Raw genomic sequence first — 24,986 nt, forward strand, 5'->3', positions numbered from 1 at the left:
TGTCGTGGGCATGTTTCAGGTGTATTATCCATTCTTTTGAGCTTTGTGCAGGTCAAACTGGGGTCCAGCAGCTTGTCCTTGAAGGTGCAATTCAGTTTATTCCCTTTCAGGGCTAGTCAACAACTTCTTCTCTTTCTCAAGTGTCCAGACATGTATTTATCAAGTGCCTGAGAGCTTCAACCCAGCAGAGGTTTTGCGCCTGGCAACATGTTTGCTCTGCACTGATGCACATATTCCCTTGAAACATCCAAAATGTATGCCACACAGTGGCTCCAAGGGCCAGTATTTGTCCAGTTTGCAGAGAGGACTGCAAAGTTATATTATGTAGCATGTGAAAAGATTGTATACATATGACCTTGAGTAAAAAAAAAAAAAAAAAGACTGTGGAAGAAAGACTAAACTGATAAAAGACTGCATGTACATAACATGAAAATGAGGTAAAATTATTTGTAGTCAACTAATAAGAAAATGTTGAGTCAATTGTACTAATTAGAAGAAACAATTTGGAAGCATCATCTGCTTTAAGCCAATGTATTTGGGGGTTGGGGGTATCCTCTCCCTACTGATGTTTACAAAACACAGCACAGCAAGACTGTTCCTTCCCCACCTTCATTGCAGTCCTTGATAGATTCCCATACTTGAATTATTCCCCACGAGCTGACAATCCACTTTAAGGGCTGTTAAATAGTGTACTCATGATACTAATTCAACACTTTGTATTGTGCAGTCTGTCCACCTCTTCGTTCATCCAAAACTGTGGGGAAGAGACTTTGAACTCCACTCTCCTCAGAGGCATGCAGTTGTTTCTCCTTTTAGGGGGGCAATTATTTCTCTAGAGAAGTACATGCAAATTTAAAATGAAACAAATTGTAAGTGGTTGTGGAGATAGCATATGTTGTCTGTTGAGTGAGTGTGGATAGCTTGTGTGTGCTTTGTATTGATGGAAGACTGGTTATAGCTGTATGTTTGCATTAATGGGATTTGTTAAAAGGATTGTGCCATGGCTATGAATTGATATTTTGTTCTTTATATTAATTGTGTGTAACGTGAGGATTGAGGGACACTAATACGTTGCCAGGGGGAAGGATAAATTATGCATGGAACAATTGAGAAATGGCTGAATTCCTACCCCAGATCTACCATCCCCTTAAGATGAAACATTGTTATGTCGGGAACCACCCACCATAAGGTTACTGTGTAGAAAGGGGAAGATGACTTTCTTTCTGATTTGAATCTGAAACTTGCACAGAAAGAACCAAACTATATTACCCCATGCTAAAAGCTGTTTTCAAGTCTGCATAAGCAATTTTGCCAGTACTACAAAAACAAGATCGGTCATTCTGAAGTTTTCCCTGCAATACCCAGTTAAAATTCAGACCATGTGGAGGCTGGCTCCATGGATGTAAACACTGTTCTTAAGAGCCCATTAAACCCTGGGGCTACCTGTCGACGTCTGCTATATAAGTAGAGCAAACGCATGGATGTATTTTTTAATGGGCATACGCTAATCCACGAGCTGGCTAACAACCAACTTGCAAGCTTTGTTGAGCCCATACAATTAATACTAATGGAAAGGCAGGAAATACATATTCCAGCACTTTTCTGAGGCTTGTGGAAAAGTGCAGATGGATATTGTGTGAGAAGGCAAAGCCTTATAGAAGATGGCATATGTACTGCAATGGATGCAGCTGGCAAGGCCTGACTACAGCAAAATGCTATACGCTGCTGTGCTGCCACACATGGATGATAGTGTTTGAATTTTGAGTAAAGCTACAAATTCATATATTCAATCAATTCTTTGTCCTCTGTCTCAAAGGTAAATAAGCCTGCAGAACAAAATCAAGACGGACTAAGTCAAGGTTTACTAGACCCAGATTACCACTATCGCGTAGAACTTCTGTGATTAGTCCCCCATTACTCATAAATCATGGCGCTGGGCATAAACATGGCCCTGTAAACATACGTCAGGCAGGGCAGAGTATCTTGGCTCACAGGACTTTCTTCACAGGTTGTAAAACCGTACATGGGTAGCCACATAGAGACTACTGTGCCATCTGCGAGGTCTAGGAGTCCAAGCACAGTGTATGCAGAGAACATACTAAACGCTAAGGAAGATGTGCTGACTTCTCCGGAAGACATACAAGCTGATAACCAATGCAAGTTTGTCTTGCCTACAGACCCCAAAAGGGATTAGAAGCCTTGAATTGGTGGAAATGCCGTTGTCATCTCAGCCCTGCCTGAGCTAAGAAATAGAATATTTCAAAATGTGATTAAGAAAAAAGAATTGTGCTTTGGTCATCACCATTTGTTCCATTTCCTGATATCTTCGCAGAAACATTTGCAAATAGGGCTGTAGGAAAAGTTGGAAAGTACCCTCGTTCTTGGCATGGTTACCCCCATTTTCTGCCTGTTTGACTGTGTCTACAGGGATCCAGGACCCTAGTAGTTTTGCTCTCTCCTCTAAACTGTACCTTTTTCTTCCCACTATTGGCATATTGGTCCCCATATGTAAGTCCCTAGTATATGATACCTAGGTACCCAGGGCTTTGGGGTTCCTGGGGATCCCTATGGGCTGCAGCAGTTATTCTGCCACCCATAGGGAGACCATGCAAAGGGTTCTTCAGGCCTTCCATTGCAGCCTGCGTGAAATGGGTGGATGCACCCATTTTCACTAAAGGTCACAGTACTAAGTCATTGTAAATCACCGAATATGGTAGGCTCTCTCAGCCCAGAGGGCAGGGTACAGGTACCTGTGTGTGAGGACACCCCTGCACTAGCCCCTGGCCTCCCCAAGCCACTAGTTTGCTTTGAAGGGCACAATTGGAGCTCTTCGTGCATAAACCAGTCCACATCGGTTCAGTGACCACTCCCCTGCCCATCACCACCCCAGGGGTGGTGTCAGAGTTCCTCCAGAGGGTCCCTGGGTTCTGCCATCTTGTTTCCAAGGTTTGCAGGGAACTCTGGGAGCATCTGAGTGGCAAGACCAGGCAAGTGACATCAGAGCTCCCTCCTGATAGGTGCTAACCTGGTTAGGTGACCAATCCCCCTTTCACTGCTATTTAGGGTCTCTCTCTTGGGTGCGTACTCAGATTCAGCTTACAAGATTCCAGCAGGGCTCCTCTGAAACCTCCAGTTCGACTTCTGGCCACTGGAACCGTGACTGGACACTCCAGATACTGACCGCTGCTACAACAAAGAAGATTCTTCTGCAACTTTATTTCCACGTCTCCTGCCAGCTATGCAACATTTCACCGGGCCCGGATCCTCAAAAGACTGCAACTCTTCAGCCTCCACCAGAAGAAGGAGGAATCACCCTTGGAGTAACGGAGTCACTCCCCTGCATCTGCAGGCACCTACAACAAGCGACGATCGGCTGCGTGGATCTCCCCTTATCTTGAGCTGTGTGGATCCTGCATCACGGGTGGTGATCCGGAGTAGATCTCTTGGTCCTCTCTGCCAGCTCTCCAACTTTGGTGGAGATAGGCCTTTGCCTTCCCACGCAGGACAGTACCCCGTGCACTGTCTCTTGCAGCTGTCAAGGCCTGTTTGCATCTCCTCCAAGGGATCTTCAGGTGATGTGTAGCTCCAGCCCACAGCACTCCATCCTGCAAAGCTCAGCCTCCTGCGTGGTTCTCCAGCAGAGTGGGATCCTCTTTAGTAGTGCTGCGTGGGCCTCTTCTGCGACCCCTGTGTCCCCGTCCTGTGGGACTCCTGTGGGTGCTGGCTCTGTTCCTGTGGACTCTGCGATGCAGATGGTCCCCTTTGACTCCCCTTCCTGGGTTGAGTCCCCCTCTGCCTTGCTGGTCCCTGGCAGCATCACTTTTCCACTAACCGCATGTTTGCCCATGCCAATGCCTGTTGGTGGAATTCCTGTTCCGACACCCATCTGCAATCTTCTTTCCAGCGTGGGACATCATCTGCATCCATCAGGAACTGTTCTCCGGCTCCAGGTATGCAGTGCTGACCTGTTCTTCATCACCGTCGACCAACTCCTGCAACTACAGCTGGGTTGGTAGTAGCTTCTACTCCTCCTGGACTCCACTGTGACTCTTGGACTTGGTCCCTTCTATCCATAGGTCTTCTTTCTTTAGGAATCCACCACTGGTTTTCTTGCAGCCTTGTGTGGATGTCTTCTTTTCCTCCTTTTGGGTGGTTTGGGGCAAATCCATTGTTTTACTCCTGCATTCCTGGTCGCTGGGGGGTACTGTGTTACTTACCTCTGTGGTTTTCTAGTACTCCCAGCTCCCCTCTACACATTTTATTTACCTAGGTGGGGATACCTTATTGGCATTCAATTTTTTTAGTATATGGTTGTGCTCCCCCAAGGGTCACTATTAGTTAATACTGTTTGCAATGTTTTCTAACCTTTTCTATGCCTGTTTCTGATTACTAGTGTATATACTTAGTGTATTACTTACCTCCTATTGGTAGGTTACCCTTCTAGTATTTTGTGGTGATTTGTTCCAAAAATAAAGTACCTTTATTCTTGTACAACTGAGTGTTTTCTTTCATGTGTGTAAATGCTGTGTGACTACAGTGGTATTGCATGAGCTTTGCATGTCTCCTAGATAAGCCTTGGCTGCTCATTCACAGCTACCTCGAGAGCCTGGCTTCTAATCACTGCCTACACTTCAGTAAGAGGGCATACCTGGACCTGGTATAAGGTGTAAGTACCTTAGGTACCCACCACACACCAGGCCAGCTTCCTACAAGGGCCCCCCCTAAATTGAAGAAAGAACTGAATAGCTTAATAATCTTGTTGCCTCTACATTAGTACATTAGCAATTGTACAACACTAAATGTTTATTTGCGATGAGAAAATAAATGCAGAATTCCTAAACTTCACTACCATGCACACAACACCATGATTTCAGGGCAATACTCTGTGGAGAAATTAGGCAGGGATGAATATTTTCCCTCATTACCCATCCTACTATATATAGTCAGGAAAATGTGCCAAACATTAATTGCCATTATTGCCATTGCACCAACATGGGTATGGAACCTTGGTTTGTCTATCTTGTTAAACTGTTAGTGCAGGAAACGTCGTCTTGTACGTTTTCACCCAACACGTAGGATAAGTGTTAGACTCACTAAATTTAGACATATAGGCTTTGATGTAATATAGTTTGGCTATCTTAATTTATGCCAAGAATACATGAGAATCCTAAGAGAGCGGATTGCATATCAACACATTCATTGTCAGTAGCTTAGTGCAAAAACTGCAGACCTTTGCACTTTAGGCCACACAGTACAGTTCCTGTATCAGTCCAAGATATTCACTATCTCTGTTGATTAACCAAACTGGGTTAGCTAACTTATCAGTCCATCTTCATTTAGTGTCAGTGTACATTTAAAATTAGTCAAGGCTTTGTGGGATTTTAATGCCATCCTTACAAGCTTAATGGGGTCATCATCCTTTGAACAATTGCATTCCTGTGGTTTGAAGGAATTGTTCCTACAAGGTTGTTTTTCTAGTTGCTATAAATTTGCTAAGCAGTCAGTTACGTCCAGACCCTTGAATTAGTGTTTTTGCAGCTCCACAGGCTCAGAGTAGTATTGTATGCACATTCAAAATTCTTACTTAATGTTGTTTTTCAGTTCCATATTAATCCATGGAGCTACCATCTTTCTTCACTAGATCACAGTCCACAGCATAGCGTTGCTTGCAATGTTTGTCAAAAGAGCTATAATATATTACATTGATGGCACAAAATCTTTCAGTTATTCCAGTTGTGCTTTGTAGTATTCACACAGCTACTCCAGGCAAAGGCAGTTTCTCCATCTTTCTTTCCTCTTTCATTTTCTCCTTCTTCGATTCTCCACCTTAATTGCTATCTCCTACCCCACGACACATCTTACTTCATTGCTTTGTTCCTGCCTGCTTTGTACTACAGCACCTGTATTTACCTCTTCTTCCCCTTTCCAGCCAATCAGATTCCTAAAAGTGCTACCTTTTGCATTTTACTCTTACATCAGTCAAAGTTGCATGGATGTTTGGGAAAGCTTTTCTTTTCATAAAGCTTCTCCCTCACTCCCTCTCCCATGAATCATGATTCCTCTTGGCCTCCTTGCAATATGAGGTCGACTCTGTGTTGTACTAAGTGCTTTGTAAGCAACCATCATAAGGCTATGTTTTGTTGGTGCTGTGTGTTTTATAAGTGAGTGCTAAATTAATGGACGGCCTGCACTGAAGTATGTGTTAGTTATTTCTGAAGTGTTTCTCTTGTTTTAGGTCCGTCTGCAGTGAGGATCAGGAAGCACTTCAAGCCCAAAAAATCTGGAAAAAAGCTATTATGTTGGTGTGGAGAGCAGCAGCCAACCACAGGTCTGTAGCCTAGCAGTGGAAGTAGTAGCTAGCAACAAGCTCGTAATCAGCCAGTGACAGAATAATTATGACCTCCACACAGTACCTAGTTTTGCAGTGAATCTACTCAGCTTCCACATGTTGTGCATTATTCTGTCATCTTGTGGTTGCGTCCAGAAACCTTCTCTTCTATAACAATGGGGGTTATTACAACTTTGGAGGAGGTGTTAATCCGTCCCAAAAGTGACGGTAAAGTAACTGATATACCACCAGCTGCATTACGAGTCCATTATATCCTATGGAACTCGTAATACGGCTGGTGGTATATCCGTCACTTTACTGTCATTTTTGGGACGGATTAACACCTCCTCCAAAGTTGTAATAACCCCCATAGTTTTTTTTATTTTGGGTGTCAACTATTGAAGGAGTCATCCTGACTTACTGTGAAAATGAGTGTAAGTTACCAAAGCGCCAGTATATGCCATCCTCATATTATTTTTTCCACTATTGAGTTCAGAGGCAAAAGCAGGAGCTCCCTGCTTAAGTTATTGTAGCTGGAGAGAAACATATCGATTCCTGGTGATCTAAGTTAAAGAAAGAGCTTTGAGGAAAAATCAGTTTCTCTAGTAGGAGGGAAGTTGCCAACATACCAAGGAGGCAGTTGTTTTACCCCTCGTGCTTTGATAACTGGATGATTAGAGAATACATATTTTGAGCCGTTAGTGAGATCTAGGCTTCTTCTCTACCTCAAAAGGTGATGGAGGTGTGATAGAAAATAACTTTGTTTAGTTTGTGTCTGAAGTGCCACCATCTCTCCCACCTCCTTCACTGAGGAAGTGAGGGGGTCACATGAATGTACAGGTGTTCCATGCTCTAAAACTATTGTTACAGTAAACAACCTGTTTCCTTTTTTTCCTTTTTTTAATGTCTTTTTTTATTGAAACAATTGCTCAGCATACAATGTTTGGTTCATACAGTACAAAATATAGCCGTTACAGCCAAGTAACCTAACAACCACAACAAATATGACAGTGAGATAATTCAGTGTCACATGGAACATACCAAATTGTGGCTTAGTCAGCGCCAGAGCCCCCCCCCCCCCCCTTTCTCCCCGCCCCCAAGGCCCTTCCCCCGCACCCTCCTAGTTGACATTCTGAGTCTCTGTATGTCGACCACTGTGACCATATTTTCTCATATTTCTTCGGGCAGCCCCAACTCTGGTAGACAACCTGCTCTGCCCACTGGCACTAGTCCAGATCTCTCTCCCAGTCAGGGATCCCCGGTAACCCATTTGCACCCCACAGTCTTGCAGTCTTCTTCTTGGCCATCCCCACCGCCACACACAACCAGATTTTCAGATGTTTGTGCCATGTTTCCTCCCCCGTAATGTGTAGCGGTAGCCACCTGGGCTCCAGCTCTATCTGGAGCTCCGTAACCTTGGACATAATTTGTGGTATTTCCTCCAGTGCTGCTGCACCATCGGGCATTCCCAAAGGATGTGCAAAAAGGATCCTATTATTTCACATGCCCTGGCGCCTCGGTCAGATGCACACCTCCCCAGTCGGTGCAGCAATGACCCTGTGTAGGATTCTGAGTTGTATTAACCTGAAACAGGCCCTTATGGCGATCTCCATGGGGCTCTGAATTGCCTCCATCCAGTTGTCATCCTCAGTCTCTTTCTTATGCATTCTGAACCTGTTCTAGATTCACATGCTATGCATAGATTAGGTATCTGCATTTTTCCCCCTGGAGGAGGGAGTGAAGTGCAGGTGAGGGCGAATAATTACTTTAAGGCCTTCTGAACCACATGGGATTCCACCATTGCTTGTACCTCTGTACATTAATACTTTGTAAACATGTGTACTGAAAATCATGTGACTGTTGTATGTATCACTGAGCAAAGGGAAGGCCATGTATGCTAAGGTGATCTATTTCTTTCTTGTGAAGTCTTGGCTTTACATCAGTTTTATGTCAAGCAGTGAACTGTCTAGTTTGTACAATCCACCTTGCTATAGTAGTTTTTGACTGGCAGTCCTCTACCTTGTGATACATGTAGCACAGATAACTGTGGTGCCTATGTGAAAGCTTACAGTTTACATAACTACTCTGCTTACACATAAGATATAAAGTGCCTTTTCTGCTGATCTTTTTAGTTTCCTAAAGAAAGCTGGTAACTGTATGGATTACCTGACAAAAATGAGAAACTACTTTTGATACAAAGTTACAGTTAACTCCTTTTACCAAATTATGTTCTATCCCTATAAATTGTGGTTTGTGCATAGTCAGTGCTTACAGTTCATTTACTGGGCATAGAATATTTGCATAGAAATGCCAAATATTTTAAGTGCATACTTGTGCTTTCATTCAAGAGGGGGTTTCATAAATTGATAAAGCCTGGTTTAAATTCCACATAGGTGACCAAACATGAATATTGGTTCAGAAACCTCAACCACTGAGATACATTACCCAAGCCGATGGCCTTTTTGCTTCACTAATGACTTTAAAACATGTTATAGCTGTAGGAAAGTGCCTATTTTTACACGCTTACCCCCACTTTTTGCCTGGTAGCTGATGTGATTTCAACCAAAAGTGCACTGGGTTCCTGCTAACCAGGTCCGCAGTGCCGGATCTTTTTCCCTAAATGATACAATTGTTTCCCCAATTGGCAAATCCTTTAGCACCCTCTGTAAGTCTCCTGTAAATGGTACTCCTGGTACCTAGGGCCTGAAGTGCTAAAGAGAGTCTCTGAGGGCTGCTGCACGAATTGTGCCACCCTAAGGGACCCCTCATTGAGCACATGACAAGCTACCATTGCAGGCTGCGTGTCTTGGTTTAAACAAAAGTGAAAATACAACACGACACACAGCCTGTGGGCAGTATATGTAAGTCACCCCTCTAGCAAGCCTTACATCCCTTAGGCAGGGTGCATTATATTATATGTGAGGGCATATCTACACTAACAGATATGCCCCTGCTATGTCTTTGTTGACTCTCAGACATAGTAAGTGATCAGGGAAACCATTTTAAAAGCATCTGCTGCAGCACAAGCCGCCTTTTGTGCAGATTTTGACGAGGGATGCAGATAGGCAGTGGAGTTGGTACCAGGTCAGCTTCTTCTTTTCTCCTTTTCTCTGTCGTGGCTCTTCAGTGTCCTTGGCCTTCTTAGGTCATCAGGATCTGCCGCTTTTGTGCCAGGTGCTTCCCTAAATACTGAATTTATGGGTCTTAGGGGAGTGTAGGGTAATAGCCCATGGGCAGCTGTGACTCCAGAAACCCGGGAGGACTGCCTCCCCCTCGAAAAAGACTCAAGACCTCCTGAGAAAATCTAACCTGTTCTCCAGCCAACTCCAAAAGAAGGGACTCTGAAGCCTCTGGAACCACCACACCTGACACCTGAATTCACCACTGCACCAGCTGCCTCCTACCCGGGTTTAAGTGAACCACCGGTGCCAACAAGGTTCACCAGTCCTCCAGAGTCCGAATCCATCATGGTTTCATCCCTCCTGGACTCCCCGAAAATGCCTGCAGCCTCTGTACGCAGCCCCCTCTACCGCAACCTCTGCGGACAGAAAAACTGAACACCTAAGTTCACTTCTGCATCCGTCGCCCCTGAGCCATGGAGAAGAGGACCAAAGGTGCCTACCTGTGCCTGAGCATCGTGAGGCCTGAGCCCTGCTGTTGACCTAGCCTAACTGGCCTCCTGGCCAGAGCCTGCAGCCTCTTTTGGCAGTGACCAATCTCCATAGGAATGCATTGGGCATCCAAAGCTGTTTGGCACTCTGCAACCGGCCGCCCCATGCTGCTGAGGGTGTACTGCTGGTGCTGCTTTGGACCTTGCCCACTACTCACCTTAACTCCTGGAGATTGGTTTTGTAAGTCACTGTACTCGACCTGTTTGAAAAACATGTGTTCGATGGCATCTGTCGCTGTAGATACGCATGTTCTGCAATAGCTCGCCATCTGGTGTTGGGCCGGAGTGTTACAAGTTGTTTTTCTTCGAAGAAGTCTTTCGAGTCACGGGACCGAGTGACTCCTCCTTTTGTCTCCATTGCGCATGGGCGTCGACTCCATCTTCGATTGTTTTTTTTCCGCCATCGGGTTCGGACGTGTTCCTGTCGCTCCGAGTTTCGGAACGGAAAATTAGCTAATTTCGGAAGATTTTCGTCGGTATTGTTGCGTTCGGGATCGGCGTACTTAGATTCCACACCGCATCGAAGATCGAAGAGCTCCGGTGCCCTTCGGGGTAGTTTTTCGATCCTCCGTCGGGGCCTGGTCGGCCCGACCGCGTGCTGAAGAACGCCGATGGAACGGACCCCGTTTCGTTTCTGCCCCAAATGCCACAATAAATACCCCTACACAGACCAACACTTGGTCTGCAACCTGTGCCTGTCACCTGAGCACAGCGAAGACACCTGCGAGGCCTGTCGTGCGTTCCGGTCCCGAAAAACACTCCGAGACCGTCGAGCCAGAAGACTTCAAATGGCATCCGCACCGACAGCCCAACGGGAGTTCGAGGAACAGGAAGAAGAAGGTACCTTCTCGATCCAAGACTCAGACTCCGAAGGATTCGACGACACACAAACCGTGAGTAAGACGTCGAAAACCACACAAAGAAACATTTACAAGGCCCAGGGGACGCCACTGCCACCAGGCCATGGCTCCACCCATAAATTCGGTGACCGACCGTCGGCACCGAAAAAGGCCAAAACAGTGCCGAGATCGTCCGACTCCGGTCGAGACACCGGCACGCAGCCTTCTCGGGACCGAGAAAGTGCTGGAGACAAGCCTCGACACCGAGATGCCGGTGTGGACACGGCTCGACGCCGAGACAGCGGCACCGAAACAGATCGACGCCGAGAGGTTTCGGCCCCGAAAAGGAAAAAAGTCACCTCGGAGCCGAAAAAACACGCAGACAAAGTTTCGACGCCGAAACAAACTGCAAGCGACCCAGCTTCAGGCTCTTATACAGAAGAGCACTCGCTAACCTCCCTAATGCAAAAGCATAGGTTTGAGGAAGAGCTACAAGCAACTGATGTGGACCATACGCAAAAGCGTATCTTCATTCAGCAGGGGACAGGAAAAATAAGCACCCTTCCCCCCATTAGGAGAAAGAGAAGGTTGGAGTTCCAGACGGAACAAGCACCACAACCAAAAGTGGTTAAAAGAATTACACCACCACCCTCTCCTCCGCCCGTGATTAACGTTTCAGCAGCACAAACTCCATCTCACTCCCCAGCTCACACCACCATGAGCCAGGGTGACCAAGATCAGGACGCATGGGACCTATACGACGCCCCAGTGTCAGATAACAGCCCGGAGGCCTACCCTACAAAGCCATCTCCACCAGAAGACAGCACCGCGTACTCTCAGGTGGTGGCTAGAGCAGCACAATTTCATAACGTAAGCCTCCACTCAGAACAGGTCGAGGATGATTTCTTGTTCAACACACTCTCCTCCACCCACAGCTCCTACCAAAGCCTGCCTATGCTCCCTGGTATGCTCCGGCACGCAAAAGACATATTTAAGGAGCCGGTCAAAAGTAGGGCAATCACACCAAGGGTGGAAAAGAAGTATAAGCCGCCTCCTACGGACCCGGTTTTCATCACTACACAGCTGCCACCAGACTCTGTTGTTGTAGGAGCAGCTAGGAAAAGGGCCAACTCTCACACATCTGGAGATGCACCACCCCCAGATAAAGAAAGCCGCAAGTTTGATGCAGCTGGTAAAAGAGTCGCAGCACAAGCTGCAAACCAGTGGCGCATCGCGAACTCCCAGGCACTACTTGCGCGCTATGACAGAGCCCACTGGGACGAGATGCAACATCTCATTGAACATCTGCCCAAGGACTTCCAAAATAGGGCGAAACAAGTGGTTGAGGAGGGACAGACCATCTCCAACAACCAGATACGTTCCTCCATGGATGCTGCAGATACAGCTGCACGGACAATTAATACATCTGTAACTATCAGACGGCATGCATGGCTCCGAACGTCTGGATTTAAACCAGAGATTCAACAAGCAGTTCTCAATATGCCTTTTAATGAAAAAGAACTGTTCGGTCCAGAAGTGGACACAGCGATTGAGAAACTCAAAAAAGATACGGACACTGCCAAAGCCATGGGCGCACTCTACTCCCCGCAGAGCAGAGGGAATTACAGCACATTCCGTAAAACGCCCTTTCGAGGGGGGTTTCGGGGTCAAAGCACACAAGCCAGCACCTCACAAGCAACACCGTCCACTTACCAGGGACAGTATAGAGGAGGTTTTCGGGGACAATATAGAGGAGGGCAATTCCCTAGAAATAGAGGAAGATTTCAAAGCCCCAAAACCCCTACTACTAAACAATGACTCACATGTCACTCACCCCCTCCACACAACACCAGTGGGGGGAAGAATAGGTCATTATTACAAAGCATGGGAGGAAATCACTACAGACACTTGGGTTCTAGCAATTATCCAACATGGTTATTGCATAGAATTTCTACAATTCCCTCCAAACATACCACCAAAAGCACAAAATTTAACAACACACCATTCCAATCTCCTGGAGATAGAAGTGCAGGCACTATTGCAAAAGAATGCAATCGAATTAGTGCCAAACACACAAATAAACACAGGAGTTTACTCACTGTACTTTCTGATACCAAAGAAGGACGAAACGCTCAGACCAATCCTAGACCTCAGAGTAGTGAACACTTTCATCAAATCAGACCACTTCCACATGGTCACACTACAAGAAGTATTGCCATTGCTAAAACTACACGACTACATGGCAACTTTAGACCTCAAGGATGCTTATTTCCATATACCAATACACCCATCGCACAGGAAATACCTAAGGTTTGTATTCAAAGGAATACATTACCAATTCAAGGTACTGCCTTTCGGATTAACAACCGCACCAAGAGTCTTTACCAAATGTCTAGCGGTAGTCGCTGCACACATAAGAAGGCAGCAAATACATGTGTTCCCATATTTGGACGACTGGCTAATCAAGGCCCATTCGTTCATACAGTGCTCAAATCACACAAATCAGATCATACAAACCCTCTTCAAACTCGGGTTCACCGTCAATTTCACAAAATCCAAAATTCTGCCACGCAAGGTACAACAATACCTGGGAGCCATAATAGACACATCAAAGGGAGTAGCCACTCCAAGTCCACAAAGAATTCACAATTTCAACACCATCATACAACGCATGTATCCAACACAAAAGATACAGGCAAAGATGGTATTTCAACTCCTAGGCATGATGTCATCATGCATAGCCATTGTCCCAAACGCAAGACTGCACATGAGGCCCTTACAACAATGCCTAGCATCACAGTGGTCTCAAGCACAGGGTCACCTTCTAGATCTGGTGTTAATAGACCGCCAAACTTACCTCTCGCTTCTGTGGTGGAACAACATAAATTTAAACAAAGGGCGGCCTTTCCAAGACCCAGTGCCACAATACGTAATAACAACAGATGCTTCCATGACAGGGTGGGGAGCACACCTCGGTCAACACAGCATACAAGGACAATGGAACGTACATCAAACAAAACTGCATATCAATCACCTAGAACTTCTAGCAGTTTTTCAAGCACTAAAAGCTTTCCAACCAATAATAGTTCACAAATACATTCTCGTCAAAACAGACAACATGACAACAATGTATTATCTAAACAAGCAGGGAGGGACGCACTCCACGCAGTTAAGCCTGCTAGCACAAAAAATTTGGCATTGGGCAATTCACAACCAAATTCGCCTAATTGCACAGTTTATACCAGGGATACAAAATCAACTCGCAGACAATCTCTCTCGAGATCACCAACAGGTCCACGAATGGGAAATTCACCCCCAAATTCTGAACACTTATTTCAAACTCTGGGGAACACCTCAGATAGACTTGTTTGCAACAAGGGAGAACGCAAAATGCCAAAACTTCGCATCCAGGTACCCACACAAACAATCCCAAGGCAATGCCCTATGGATGAACTGGTCAGGGATATTTGCTTACGCTTTTCCTCCTCTCCCTCTCCTTCCTTACCTGGTAAACAAACTCAGTCAAAGCAAACTCAAACTCATATTGATAGCACCAACTTGGGCAAGGCAACCCTGGTACACAACGCTGCTAGACCTATCAGTGGTACCCTGCATCAAATTGCCCAACAGGCCAGATCTGTTGACACAGCACAACCAAAAGATCAGACACCCAGATCCAGCATCGCTGAATCTAGCAATCTGGCTCCTGAAATCCTAGAATTCGGGCACTTACAACTTACCCAAGAATGTATGGAAGTCATAAAACAAGCAAGAAGGCCATCCACCAGGCACTGCTATGCAAGTAAATGGAAGAGGTTTGTTTGCTACTGCCATATTAATCAAATACAACCATTACACACAACTCCAGAACATGTAGTGGGTTACTTGCTTCACTTACAAAAATCTAACCTAGCTTTCTCTTCCATTAAGATTCACCTTGCAGCAATATCTGCATACCTGCAGACTACCTATTCAACTTCCCTATATAAAATACCAGTCATTAAAGCATTCATGGAGGGCCTTAGGAGAATTATACCACCAAGAACACCACCTGTTCCTTCATGGAACCTAAATGTTGTCCTAACTAGACTTATGGGTCCACCTTTTGAACCCATGCACTCCTGCGACATACAGTTCCTAACCTGGAAGGTGGCATTTCTCATCGCCATTACTTCCCTGAGAAGAGTAAGCGAGATTCAGGCGTTAACTATACAGGAACCTTTTATACAACTACACAAAAATAAAGTCGTCCTAAGGACCAATCCTAAATTTTTGCCAAAGGTTATTTCACCGTTCCATCTAAATCAAACAGTGGAACTTCCAGTGTTCTTTCCACAGCCAGATACCGTAGCTGAAAGGGCACTACATACATTAGATGTCAAAAGAGCATTGATGTATTACATTGACAGAACAAAAAACATCAGAAAGACTAAACAACTCTTTATTGCATTTCAAAAACCTCACGCAGGAAACCCAATTTCAAAACAAGGTATAGCCAGATGGATAGTTAAATGCATCCAAATCTGCTACCTTAAAGCTAAACGACAGCTGCCCATTACACAAAGGGCACACTCAACCAGAAAGAAAGGTGCTACCATGGCCTTTCTAGGAAACATCCCAATGCAAGAAATATGTAAGGCAGCCACATGGTCTACGCCTCACACATTCACCAAGCACTACTGTGTAGACGTGTTATCCGCACAACAAGCCACAGTAGGTCAAACCGTATTAAGGACATTATTTCAAACTACTTCCACTCCTACAGGCTGATCCACCGCTTTTGGGGAAATAACTGCTTACTAGTCTATGCAGAACATGCGTATCTACAGCGACAGATGCCATCGAACTGAAAATGTCACTTACCCAGTGTACATCTGTTCGTGGCATCAGTCGCAGTAGATTCGCATGTGCCCACCCGCCTCCCCGGGAGCCTGTAGCAGTTTGGAAGTTACCTTCAATTATTTATATATGTATCATCTCAACCTTAAATAGGTGCATACTTAGTCACTCCATTGCATGGGCACTATTACTACAATTCAACTCCTACCTCACCCTCTGCGGGGAAAAACAATCGAAGATGGAGTCGACGCCCATGCGCAATGGAGACAAAAGGAGGAGTCACTCGGTCCCGTGACTCGAAAGACTTCTTCGAAGAAAAACAACTTGTAACACTCCGGCCCAACACCAGATGGCGAGCTATTGCAGAACATGCAAATCTACTGCGACTGATGCCACGAACAGATGTACACTGGGTAAGTGACATTTTCATTTTCCTCCCATAGGATAACATTGCAGAACTCAGAAATTGCACTGTGGCCACTTTTAACGTGAAAAGAATTCCTATTTAAAAACATACTTACTGGAATACTTTTTCTCTGATGCTTAAACATCTATGAAGATACTTGCTGTTTTTATAAATTGGTGTGGATCTCCTTCTTGAGTTGTGAGTCTCATGTATTGACCATTGTGTGCATTTGTACATTTCTTGCACTCCTCTGTGTTAAGCCTAAGGCTGCTCGACTGCACTATGCCTAAATAAAGCACTTTGGGATTGCATAGCAAGCCCTGTCCACTGACTGGGGAACCCCTTGAGCCTTTACACGGTATTAACGTACCATGTAGGAAACTACCCTCTTTTTGGTATGTTACTGGCCCTAAAAAGGTTGTAGTATCCTCTGATCTACCTGTAGAATGTCTGCTTAGTAAGGACTTGGTGACTTCAGCTTGGGCTGAAGTGGAATTGGAGGCCCATGCAGAAATGCTGAGCATCCCTGGGCACATCTTTGCCCTCACTAGAGCACAGGCCAAGAAACAAAAATAACAAGGAACCCTAGAGCCTGGAACAATCATCCAGGAGACCCCTAAACCAAAGTGCAGGAAGGGTAAAAAGGTACCCCTGCTCCAGCCTCCAGTGAGGATTCCACTCCTGGGGGAGAAGAATCCACTCCTTGGGTGGAACCTACACCAGAGGAGCTTCAAGCTGACATAGCTGAGCTCTTGGGTGCAAGGGGGCCCACCAGGGAGGAACTCAGTAAGGAACAGCAAACCTGTCCCACAGTGGAGGGCTTAAGGCAGCAAGCTGCAGCACAAAAGGCAGGGGATATCAGTGGCACTCATAAGATGTACTGGGGTAACAGCTTCCTTTACTCAGAAGCAAGGGACCCTAAACCTGGTGCCACCAGGAGACTGGTAATCCTTCTGAAGTTCACTATCCCTTACCACCCACTAACAAATGGCTTAGTTGAGAGGTTTAATAAAACTCTCAAGGGCATGATAATGGGACTCTCAGAGAAGCTCAGAAGGAGGTGGATTGTCCTGTTAGCTTGCCTCCTCTTCGCCTGTAGGGAGGTACATCAGAAGGGAGTGGGCTACAGCCCCTTTGAGCTTGTTTGGGCACCCTGTTATGGATCCCCTTGCTCTTGTTAGGAAGGCTGGGGGCAACATCTCAAGCCTCCCCAACAAGACATTGTGGACTATGTACTTGGCCTCAGATCAAGGATGGCCGAGTACATGAAGAGGGCCACTAAAAACCTTCAGGCCAGCCAAGAGTTGCAGAAACAGTGGCATGGCCAGAAGGCTGTACTGAATGTTTACCAGTCTGGACAGAAGGTGTGGGCCAGGATCCTGTGGCTTCCAGGGCTCTCCAAGACAAACGGAGTGGACCACACACTATTGTGGAGAGAAAGAGTGAGCTCACCTACCGGGTTGACCTAGGCGCTCCTAGAAGTTCCCACAGGGTGCTTCATGTGAACTGCATGAAGTCCTACTATGATAGGTCTGACATGACCTTGCTTGTGGCAACTGATGAGGGACAGGAAGAAGAGAATGACGCTCTCCCTGACCTCTTCTCCCACAATACAACAGATGGCTCAGTAGATAGGGTTGTACTTGCAGGCTGCCTCTCGGAGTCACAAAAAGATGACTGCAGAAACATCCTGGGACAGTTCTCTCAGCTGTTCTCCCTGACACCTGGCCAGACTACATGGTGCGAACACACCATTGACACGTGACAGCTTACCTGATAAAAGCAAAATTTACAGGCAGCCTGAAGTCCAGAAGATGCTAGACCTCGGAGTCATTGAGCCTTCAGACAGCCCCTGGGCTAGTCCTGTAGTGCTTGTCCCAAAACCCGACTCTCAGAATGGCAAAAGAGAAATTAGGTTTTGTGTAGACTACAGAGGTGTCAATACTGTTACCAAAACAGATGCTCATCCTATCCCTAGGGCAGATGAGCTCATAGATACACTGGCTTATGACAAGTGTCTGTCTGCTCGCTACTGGCAGATCAAGTTGTCAGAGGATGCTAAACCCAAAAACTGTATTCTCTACTGCTAGTGGGCACTATCACTTTACTGTGATGCCCTTTGGACTAAAGAATGCACCTGCCACATTCCAAAGTCTGGTGAATAAAGTTCGCCAAGGCCTGGAAAGCTTCAGTGCAGCTTATCTAGACGATATAACTCTCTTTAGCTTCACCTGGGAGGACCATCTGGTCTACCTTGGGAATATACTGGAGGCCCTGCAGATGGCAGGCCTCACTATCAAGGCCTGAAAATGCAAGAGAGGGCAGGGAAAAGTGGTTTATCTGGCCACCTCGTACGTGGAGGCCAGATCCAACCACTACAGGGCAGAATCCAGACTGTTCTGAATTGACCTGCCCCTACTACACAAACCTAAGTCATATCCTCCCAAGGCCTAACAGGGTATTACAGGAGGTTCATTAAGAACTATGGCTCCACTGTAGCCTCTCTAAATGACTTCACCTCTAAAAGGATGCCAAAGAAGGTTTTGTGGACAGCTAGCTGCCAAAAAGCTGTCCTGACCTTAAACAGGCCATGTGCTCTACTCCTATATTAGGAAGCCCTGAATACTCCATGAAGGTTATCATGCTGACAGATGCTTCTAAGGTAAGGATAGGGGCAGTACTATCTCAACTAAATGAAGAGGTCCAGGATCAATCTGTAGCTTTCATTAGCTGGAGGTTGACCCCCAGGGAAAAGCGTTGGGTCAGCCATAGAGAGGGAGGCCTTTTCTGTGGTCTGGGCTTTGAAGAAGCAGAGGCCATACTTATTTGGCATTCACTTCCTTGTTCAAACAGACCTCAAGCCCCTCATATGGTTAAAACAGATAAAAGGTGAAAATCCCAAACTTTTAAGGTGATCTGTATCCCTGCAGTGAATGGACTATTGTAGGAAGCAGGTCTGATGTGTGGTGGGTACCGGAGGTACTTACACCTTATACCAGGTCCAGGTATCCCTTATTAGTGTAGTGTAGGCAGTGTCTAGAAGCCAGGCTCTCTGGAGGTAGCTGTGGATGAGCAGCCAAGGCTTATCTAGGAGACATGCAATGCTCATCAATACCACTGTAATCACACAGCACTTACACACACGAAAGAAAACACTCAGTGTTACGAAAATAAAGGATCTTTTTTACAGTAACTCAGTACCAAAATACTAGATAGGCATCCCTCCAATAGTAGGTAAGTAAACACACTAGATATGTACACTAGCTATCAAAAAAGACATAAAAGGTGATAGAAAACAGTGCAAATGCAAATAGGCAATAGTGACCCTAGAGGGAGCTCAAACCATATACTAAAAAAATGAAATTCTAACACAGGACCCCACCTAGGTAAGTGGAATGTGTTGGTGGGGAGCTGGGGCACTTGCTTGGAAACCCCAAAGGTAAGTACCACAGTGCCCCCTAGCGACCAGGAAGAAAGGAGTAAGTTACTGGATTTTCCACAAACCACCCACAAGGAAGGAAAAGAAGAAAATGCAATACCCAGACAAGACTGCAGGAAACCAGCGGTGGATTCCTGAAGAGGAAAACCTGTGGAAGAAGGGGACCAAGTCCAGAAGTCACAGTAGAGTCCAGGGGAGCAGGAGCTACTACCCACCCAGCTGTGGTTGCAGGAGTTGGTTGATGGTAGGACGAAGACGGTCAGGAATGCAGTCCTAGAGCAAGTGAAGAGTTCCTGGAGGATGCAGTCGACGCCCCATGCCAGATGGAAGATTGCAGTCGGTCAGTGGCGTGGAAGAGCCACCAACAAGCCTTGACAAAGGCAGAAGTGGCGGAGAAGCAAAAGTGGAGCTGCTGGGGACCAGCAAGGACCCCCAGCGTTGCTCCTACCAGTCTTCTGAGGTTTTCCGGGCAGCCCGCACTGCTGCCACCCCACAGATCAGTTTTTTCCTGCCTGCTCAAGCAGAGGAAGGCAGAACGAAGGATTTCCTTTGGGAGAGGGCGGCAACTCCCTCTTCTTTTGGAAATAGGTGTTACATGGCTTGTGGAGGGCTAGCCTCCCCAAGCCACAAATTTGCTTTGAAGGGCACACTGGTACTTACCTTTTGGGGTTCCTACTTCCTCCAGCTCCCCTCTACAGATTCCACATCCTTGGGTGGGGGACTGCCTTTCACATTCCACTTATTTAGTAATTGGTTTGGTCTCCCCCTACGGCCTTCACTATTTTCTATTGTTTTCACTATTTGTTATTGCTTTCTATGCTTATCACTGACTTCTAAGGTGTATATAATAGTGTGTTTACTCACTTCCTAATGGAGTATTGCAAGTACAGTATTTTAGAATGTGTGTTAACATGATAAAGTACCTTTATTTTTGCAACACTGTGTGGTTCTTTCATGTGTGTAAGTGCTGTGTGATTGTAGTTGTATTGCATACGCTTTGCATGTCTCCTAGATAAGTCTTAGCTGATCATCCACAGCTATCTCTAGAGAGTCCTGGCTTCCTAGACACTGTGTACACCTCACTAATTGGGGATACCTGGACCTGTTATAAGGTGATAACACCATAGGTGCTCACCACACACCAGGCCAGCTTCCTACATCAAGCTCCTACTTTCAGACCTAAAGAAGATTCTTCAGCATTGGATCTTTCATAGGTTTGCCTGCTTGGATTATCCCAGTCATCATACAGGAAACCCTTGGTTATCAGTGTTAAAATGCAAATGTACCATTGCACTCAATAACATTGAAAACAGCCGTAGACTTAATTCCACTGGTCCACTTCATTGCCTGACCTGAACCTCAGCCAGTCAGACACCACAGCCCACAACACCCCCGTGACAAGGCTTCCAACTGCCAAATTTTTCATTGCTCTTTCAGTGAATCATGTGTCCTTTCTATCTCCATTTGGCTTTTTTCACCTGGATTTACAATTTCTACAGCTTCAGATCTGCTTTCAGGCAGTAAGCCAGTCTTATGCTCTGTTTTCCTCATTGAGTTTTTCCACTTATGAGACGACTGAGGCTTTAGAGGTGGCATTGGCTGACAGAGGTGACTGTGATGAGGACCCTGGCAAAACATCCTTCTACCCCGTCGACAGAGGCCTGGCAATGATGCGAATGCAGATGAAAAAACATCTTTGGTCTGCATCTGTAGCATTGCGGTCAACAATAACCAGCCACTATCAACCGTGGCACAACCGTTGATGGTTGCTGCTCCATTGTTGACAATACCTTTGTGAACAGCGATACACTTGTCAACAAACAAATTCCCATCATCAGCATAATATAGCTGTACAGTGGCAGATTTGCAACCATTCAGTTTGCTTGCCAGTGACGCATTGGTGATGGATTTCATGCAGTCTTCTCCAGGTTTCATAATTCCATCTTTTTCAGTGGCTGTTTCCTATGCGTTGTCAGCCTCAGCAATTTCTCCTCTGCTTTATTGTGCCGCTACAGTCTCTGCTTGTTTCACCATCCCAGTCACAAACCCAGATTAAAATTTTACTGTATATATCTTCTGTTCAAAAGGGGTATAACCAAGCTGAGGAGCCAGATTTTGATCCAATTGAATCCTTCTTTAGTGAAGAAGAGGACCATATCGAGGTTCAAAAAGCAACTGAACTGTCTGGTTTGCACATTCAATAATTGGATACAAAAGATGAAGGAGAAGAAGACAGAATTTCTATAGCAAATTGTAAATGTCAATAGGGTCGCCTCCAATAAGAGTGCATCATGCAGAGGACCGTTAAGCATTCTCTCATACAATGCCTTTAATGCAGGTACAGCTTGAAATATTGACCACCCTACAACGCATGGGGCGGGACATTTATCAGATGATGAAGAAGACAGAATTTCTGCAGCAAGTTGTAAATGTCAACAAAGTCGCCTCCAGTAAGACTGCATCATGCCGAGGACTATTTGGCATTCTCTCATACGATGCCTGTAGTGCAGGTACAACTTGGAATATTGACCACCTTGCAAAGCGTGGGGCGGGGCATTTATCAGATGTTACCTGTGGTACCAAGGTACAAGCACATCAGGGATTGGGGTTGACCCCAAAGCCTTCTGTTCAGTAACCTATTCTGCCAGTGCCTCCAGGACAGCAAGCCTCACTTTATCAGTCTCTTAAGTCTGTACCATCCGCTCATCAGCCCTCCCAGAAGGTGCTTTATGGTGATGCTAATAGCAACAATAACAGAATAGGTTCAAACAGTGACTTCCAGCATTAAGGTGACTTTATTTAAGATGATGATAATGACAGGTCATCAGGTTAAGATGACAACAGTTATAGCACAGAATCATCTACTGCCCATTGTGCAAAAGCACCTAGCAAAGACTGAGTTGGATCAATTTGCTGCTCCTGATGACGCAAGTCCAGAATCTATGCCTAGGAATTTTCCCCTCATGACATCAGCAATTTACATGTGCTGATTGAGAAAATGTAACAGCATTGCAATCTGCCTGGTTCTACTTTCCAGAAGACTTGTTTGGTTTTTTTTGGTCTTTGAGGAGAAGTCTCACAGGGGAGAGACAGCATTTCCCATCCTTGACCATGTATGGGCGGTGGGCTTGCTAATGATGACTAATCCAACAACAGCATCTTGGTGGCTGCACAGAACAAATCACGGAATCCTCCAACACCATGTACTGCTCCCACTGATAGTGTCAAAAATGGGACTCCATTGGAAAATGTCAGAGTTATAGCAATGGACATTGTTAAGCCAGGTATGACCTTAAAGCTATGGCGTGTCAAAATATTCATTGATAGGCTTCGATAGGAAGACATGGTAAAGAATCCAGCATCTGCATCAGTGACTTTATCAGACATTGAAATTAAATAGAAGGCAAATGAGGCTGCTTCTGCTTGTATCCTTAACCATCTTAAAGCTGATTTGATTGTCTTGGTGTCTGCACAGAACAAATCACAGAATCCTCCAGCACCATTTACACTTCCCACTGATAAATTGGGTTAAAAATAAGTCAAGGTTATAGCAGTGGACATTGTTGAAATTCCCATTGCCTCTGCAGCTGTAGGCTGGTATGACCGTAAAGTTATGAAGGGTCAAAAGTTAATTGATAAGCTTTCGTAGGAAGGCAGGATTCAAGAAAGGACAATCTTAAAAGGTGGTGTGCAGACCTCATCCACTTTGATCTATGCTATGGATTCTTCCATATATATTTTTCGTCAAATTGGTAATACCACAGTTATGAGTTGTTTTGGGTGTCTGGAAAATTCTGCTTTTAGATATGAACTAGAGTCTAAGGTTAGGGATATATCTCTTGAAGGCCAGAATGTTTTTGGCAAGAAGGAAGACATGATTTTGCAAGTATTCAAAGCAGGAACACAGAGATCGCAAGATCCTCATGCTCACTACATACTCATCAAATTTTACAAGGAGCAAAATCAAAGACCATTTCACTAGGGATCCGATTTTCATGAAAACAGTCAATATAGGAATGATGTGTTTAGTCATCTTTATCATGTCAGCAAAGGCATCAACTTATCTAGTTCAGCAAGCAAGCCAAAGGAATAGCGGTAACAAAACTTCAAAGTTAGGAGACAAAGGATGTCAATCCTTACTTGACCATGCTGTTTTACCCCCTCTTGCTACTGGGAGACAGAAAAGGTTGCTTCTTAAAAAACTTTGCAGGCAGCTGGGGTACTGGACAATAGTTGTGGACACATTCTAGAATTCTTGGAGAAATCACTAACTCATTTTATAAAGTAGGAGAAGCACAAACATCTAAGAGTACTGAATTTGGAGATTTTCAAGGTGGTAAGAAAAAGTGCGGTAGAGGAAGTGCAAGCTTCAGGAAAGAATCTCTGATTTTATTTGAGATTTGTTTCATACTAAAGAAATCAGGCAATTGGCTGTCGCACCTAGATTTAAGACGTCTCTACAAATATCCCTAAAAAATGATTTTTCTCTTGATCATTCTCAATGTATTACTGCCGTTCATCATGAAAGGGCCTTTCTGATATGTGCTTATTTCAACATTCCAATACATTCAGAGCAAAGGAAATTACTTTGTTTCATAGTGCTTGCTACCATTTCTAGCTCAGGATGTTTATACTAGGGCTGAAGGCAGAGTCCCTAGTTTTCCCTAAATGCTTGGCATTGATGTGGCTTATCTTTGAAGAAAAGATTGCATTGTCAACCCTCAGCCAGATGATCGGTTATTCAGAGCACCTACTCACCAGGAAGCCTTGAATATTCCAAAAAAGCCATCAAAGACACTGACAAACTTGGGTTTTACATTTAATATAAGGAAATCAATCCTAAGTCTATCGAAGAACATATTTATTAGAGCCAGAATTTGCTCCAGAAGGAATAATGTTTCTGTCTGTGGAGAGGGGAAAGCATCAAATGTGACTAGCGTCTTGTGGGATGCATGTACAAAACCTGCATTTCAGAGGATCAAAGAGCAGTCATCTCTTATCAGTCTGCTCGAGCTTTGAGCATTCAAACTAACTCGGAAGACTTCTTATCCAAATATAAAAACTTTTATGATGCAAACTGACATGAGAACCACTGTATTACATTCACAAAAAGGGAGGAACAAGATCTCTTTTGATATACCAGGACCCTCAAAAGCTTCAGCTGTGGGTTCTTGAGCACAGCATGGATCTCTCAGCAGAACGTGTGCCAGGCTTATAGAATGAATTGGCGAATTCACCTCAGCACCAAGAAGTCAAACAACCACAAGAAATTGTGGTTGGAGTTTTTGTTCAAAAGGTGTGGAAGTTTCCAGTGGGACATGTCCATAATGGAACAAAACTCCAATGTCCCCCGTTTGGGAGAAGGTGTATTACCTGTAATCTTGAATAATGCGCTGGGCCACAAGGTTTATGTACGACATTACTTCCAGACCACTGAATCTCTGGATCCTTTACACAGTCAAGTG

At 45.2% G+C, this 24,986-nt stretch overlaps 1 protein-coding gene across 3 annotated transcripts in view; it reads left to right on the top strand.

Moving 5' to 3' along the window:
- Window positions 1–24,986, top strand: part of BRD8 (bromodomain containing 8) — a 378,782-nt gene that overhangs the window by 267,981 nt on the left and 85,815 nt on the right. For all 3 annotated transcript variants that reach the window (XM_069244463.1, XM_069244464.1, XM_069244465.1), the window contains one exon: window positions 6,236–6,328. In XM_069244463.1, the coding sequence (XP_069100564.1) occupies window positions 6,236–6,328 (93 nt within the window). The remainder of the gene's footprint in view (window positions 1–6,235; window positions 6,329–24,986) is intronic.

Source organism: Pleurodeles waltl, chromosome 7 (assembly GCF_031143425.1).
Source record: "Pleurodeles waltl isolate 20211129_DDA chromosome 7, aPleWal1.hap1.20221129, whole genome shotgun sequence".
NCBI lineage: Eukaryota > Metazoa > Chordata > Amphibia > Caudata > Salamandridae > Pleurodeles > Pleurodeles waltl.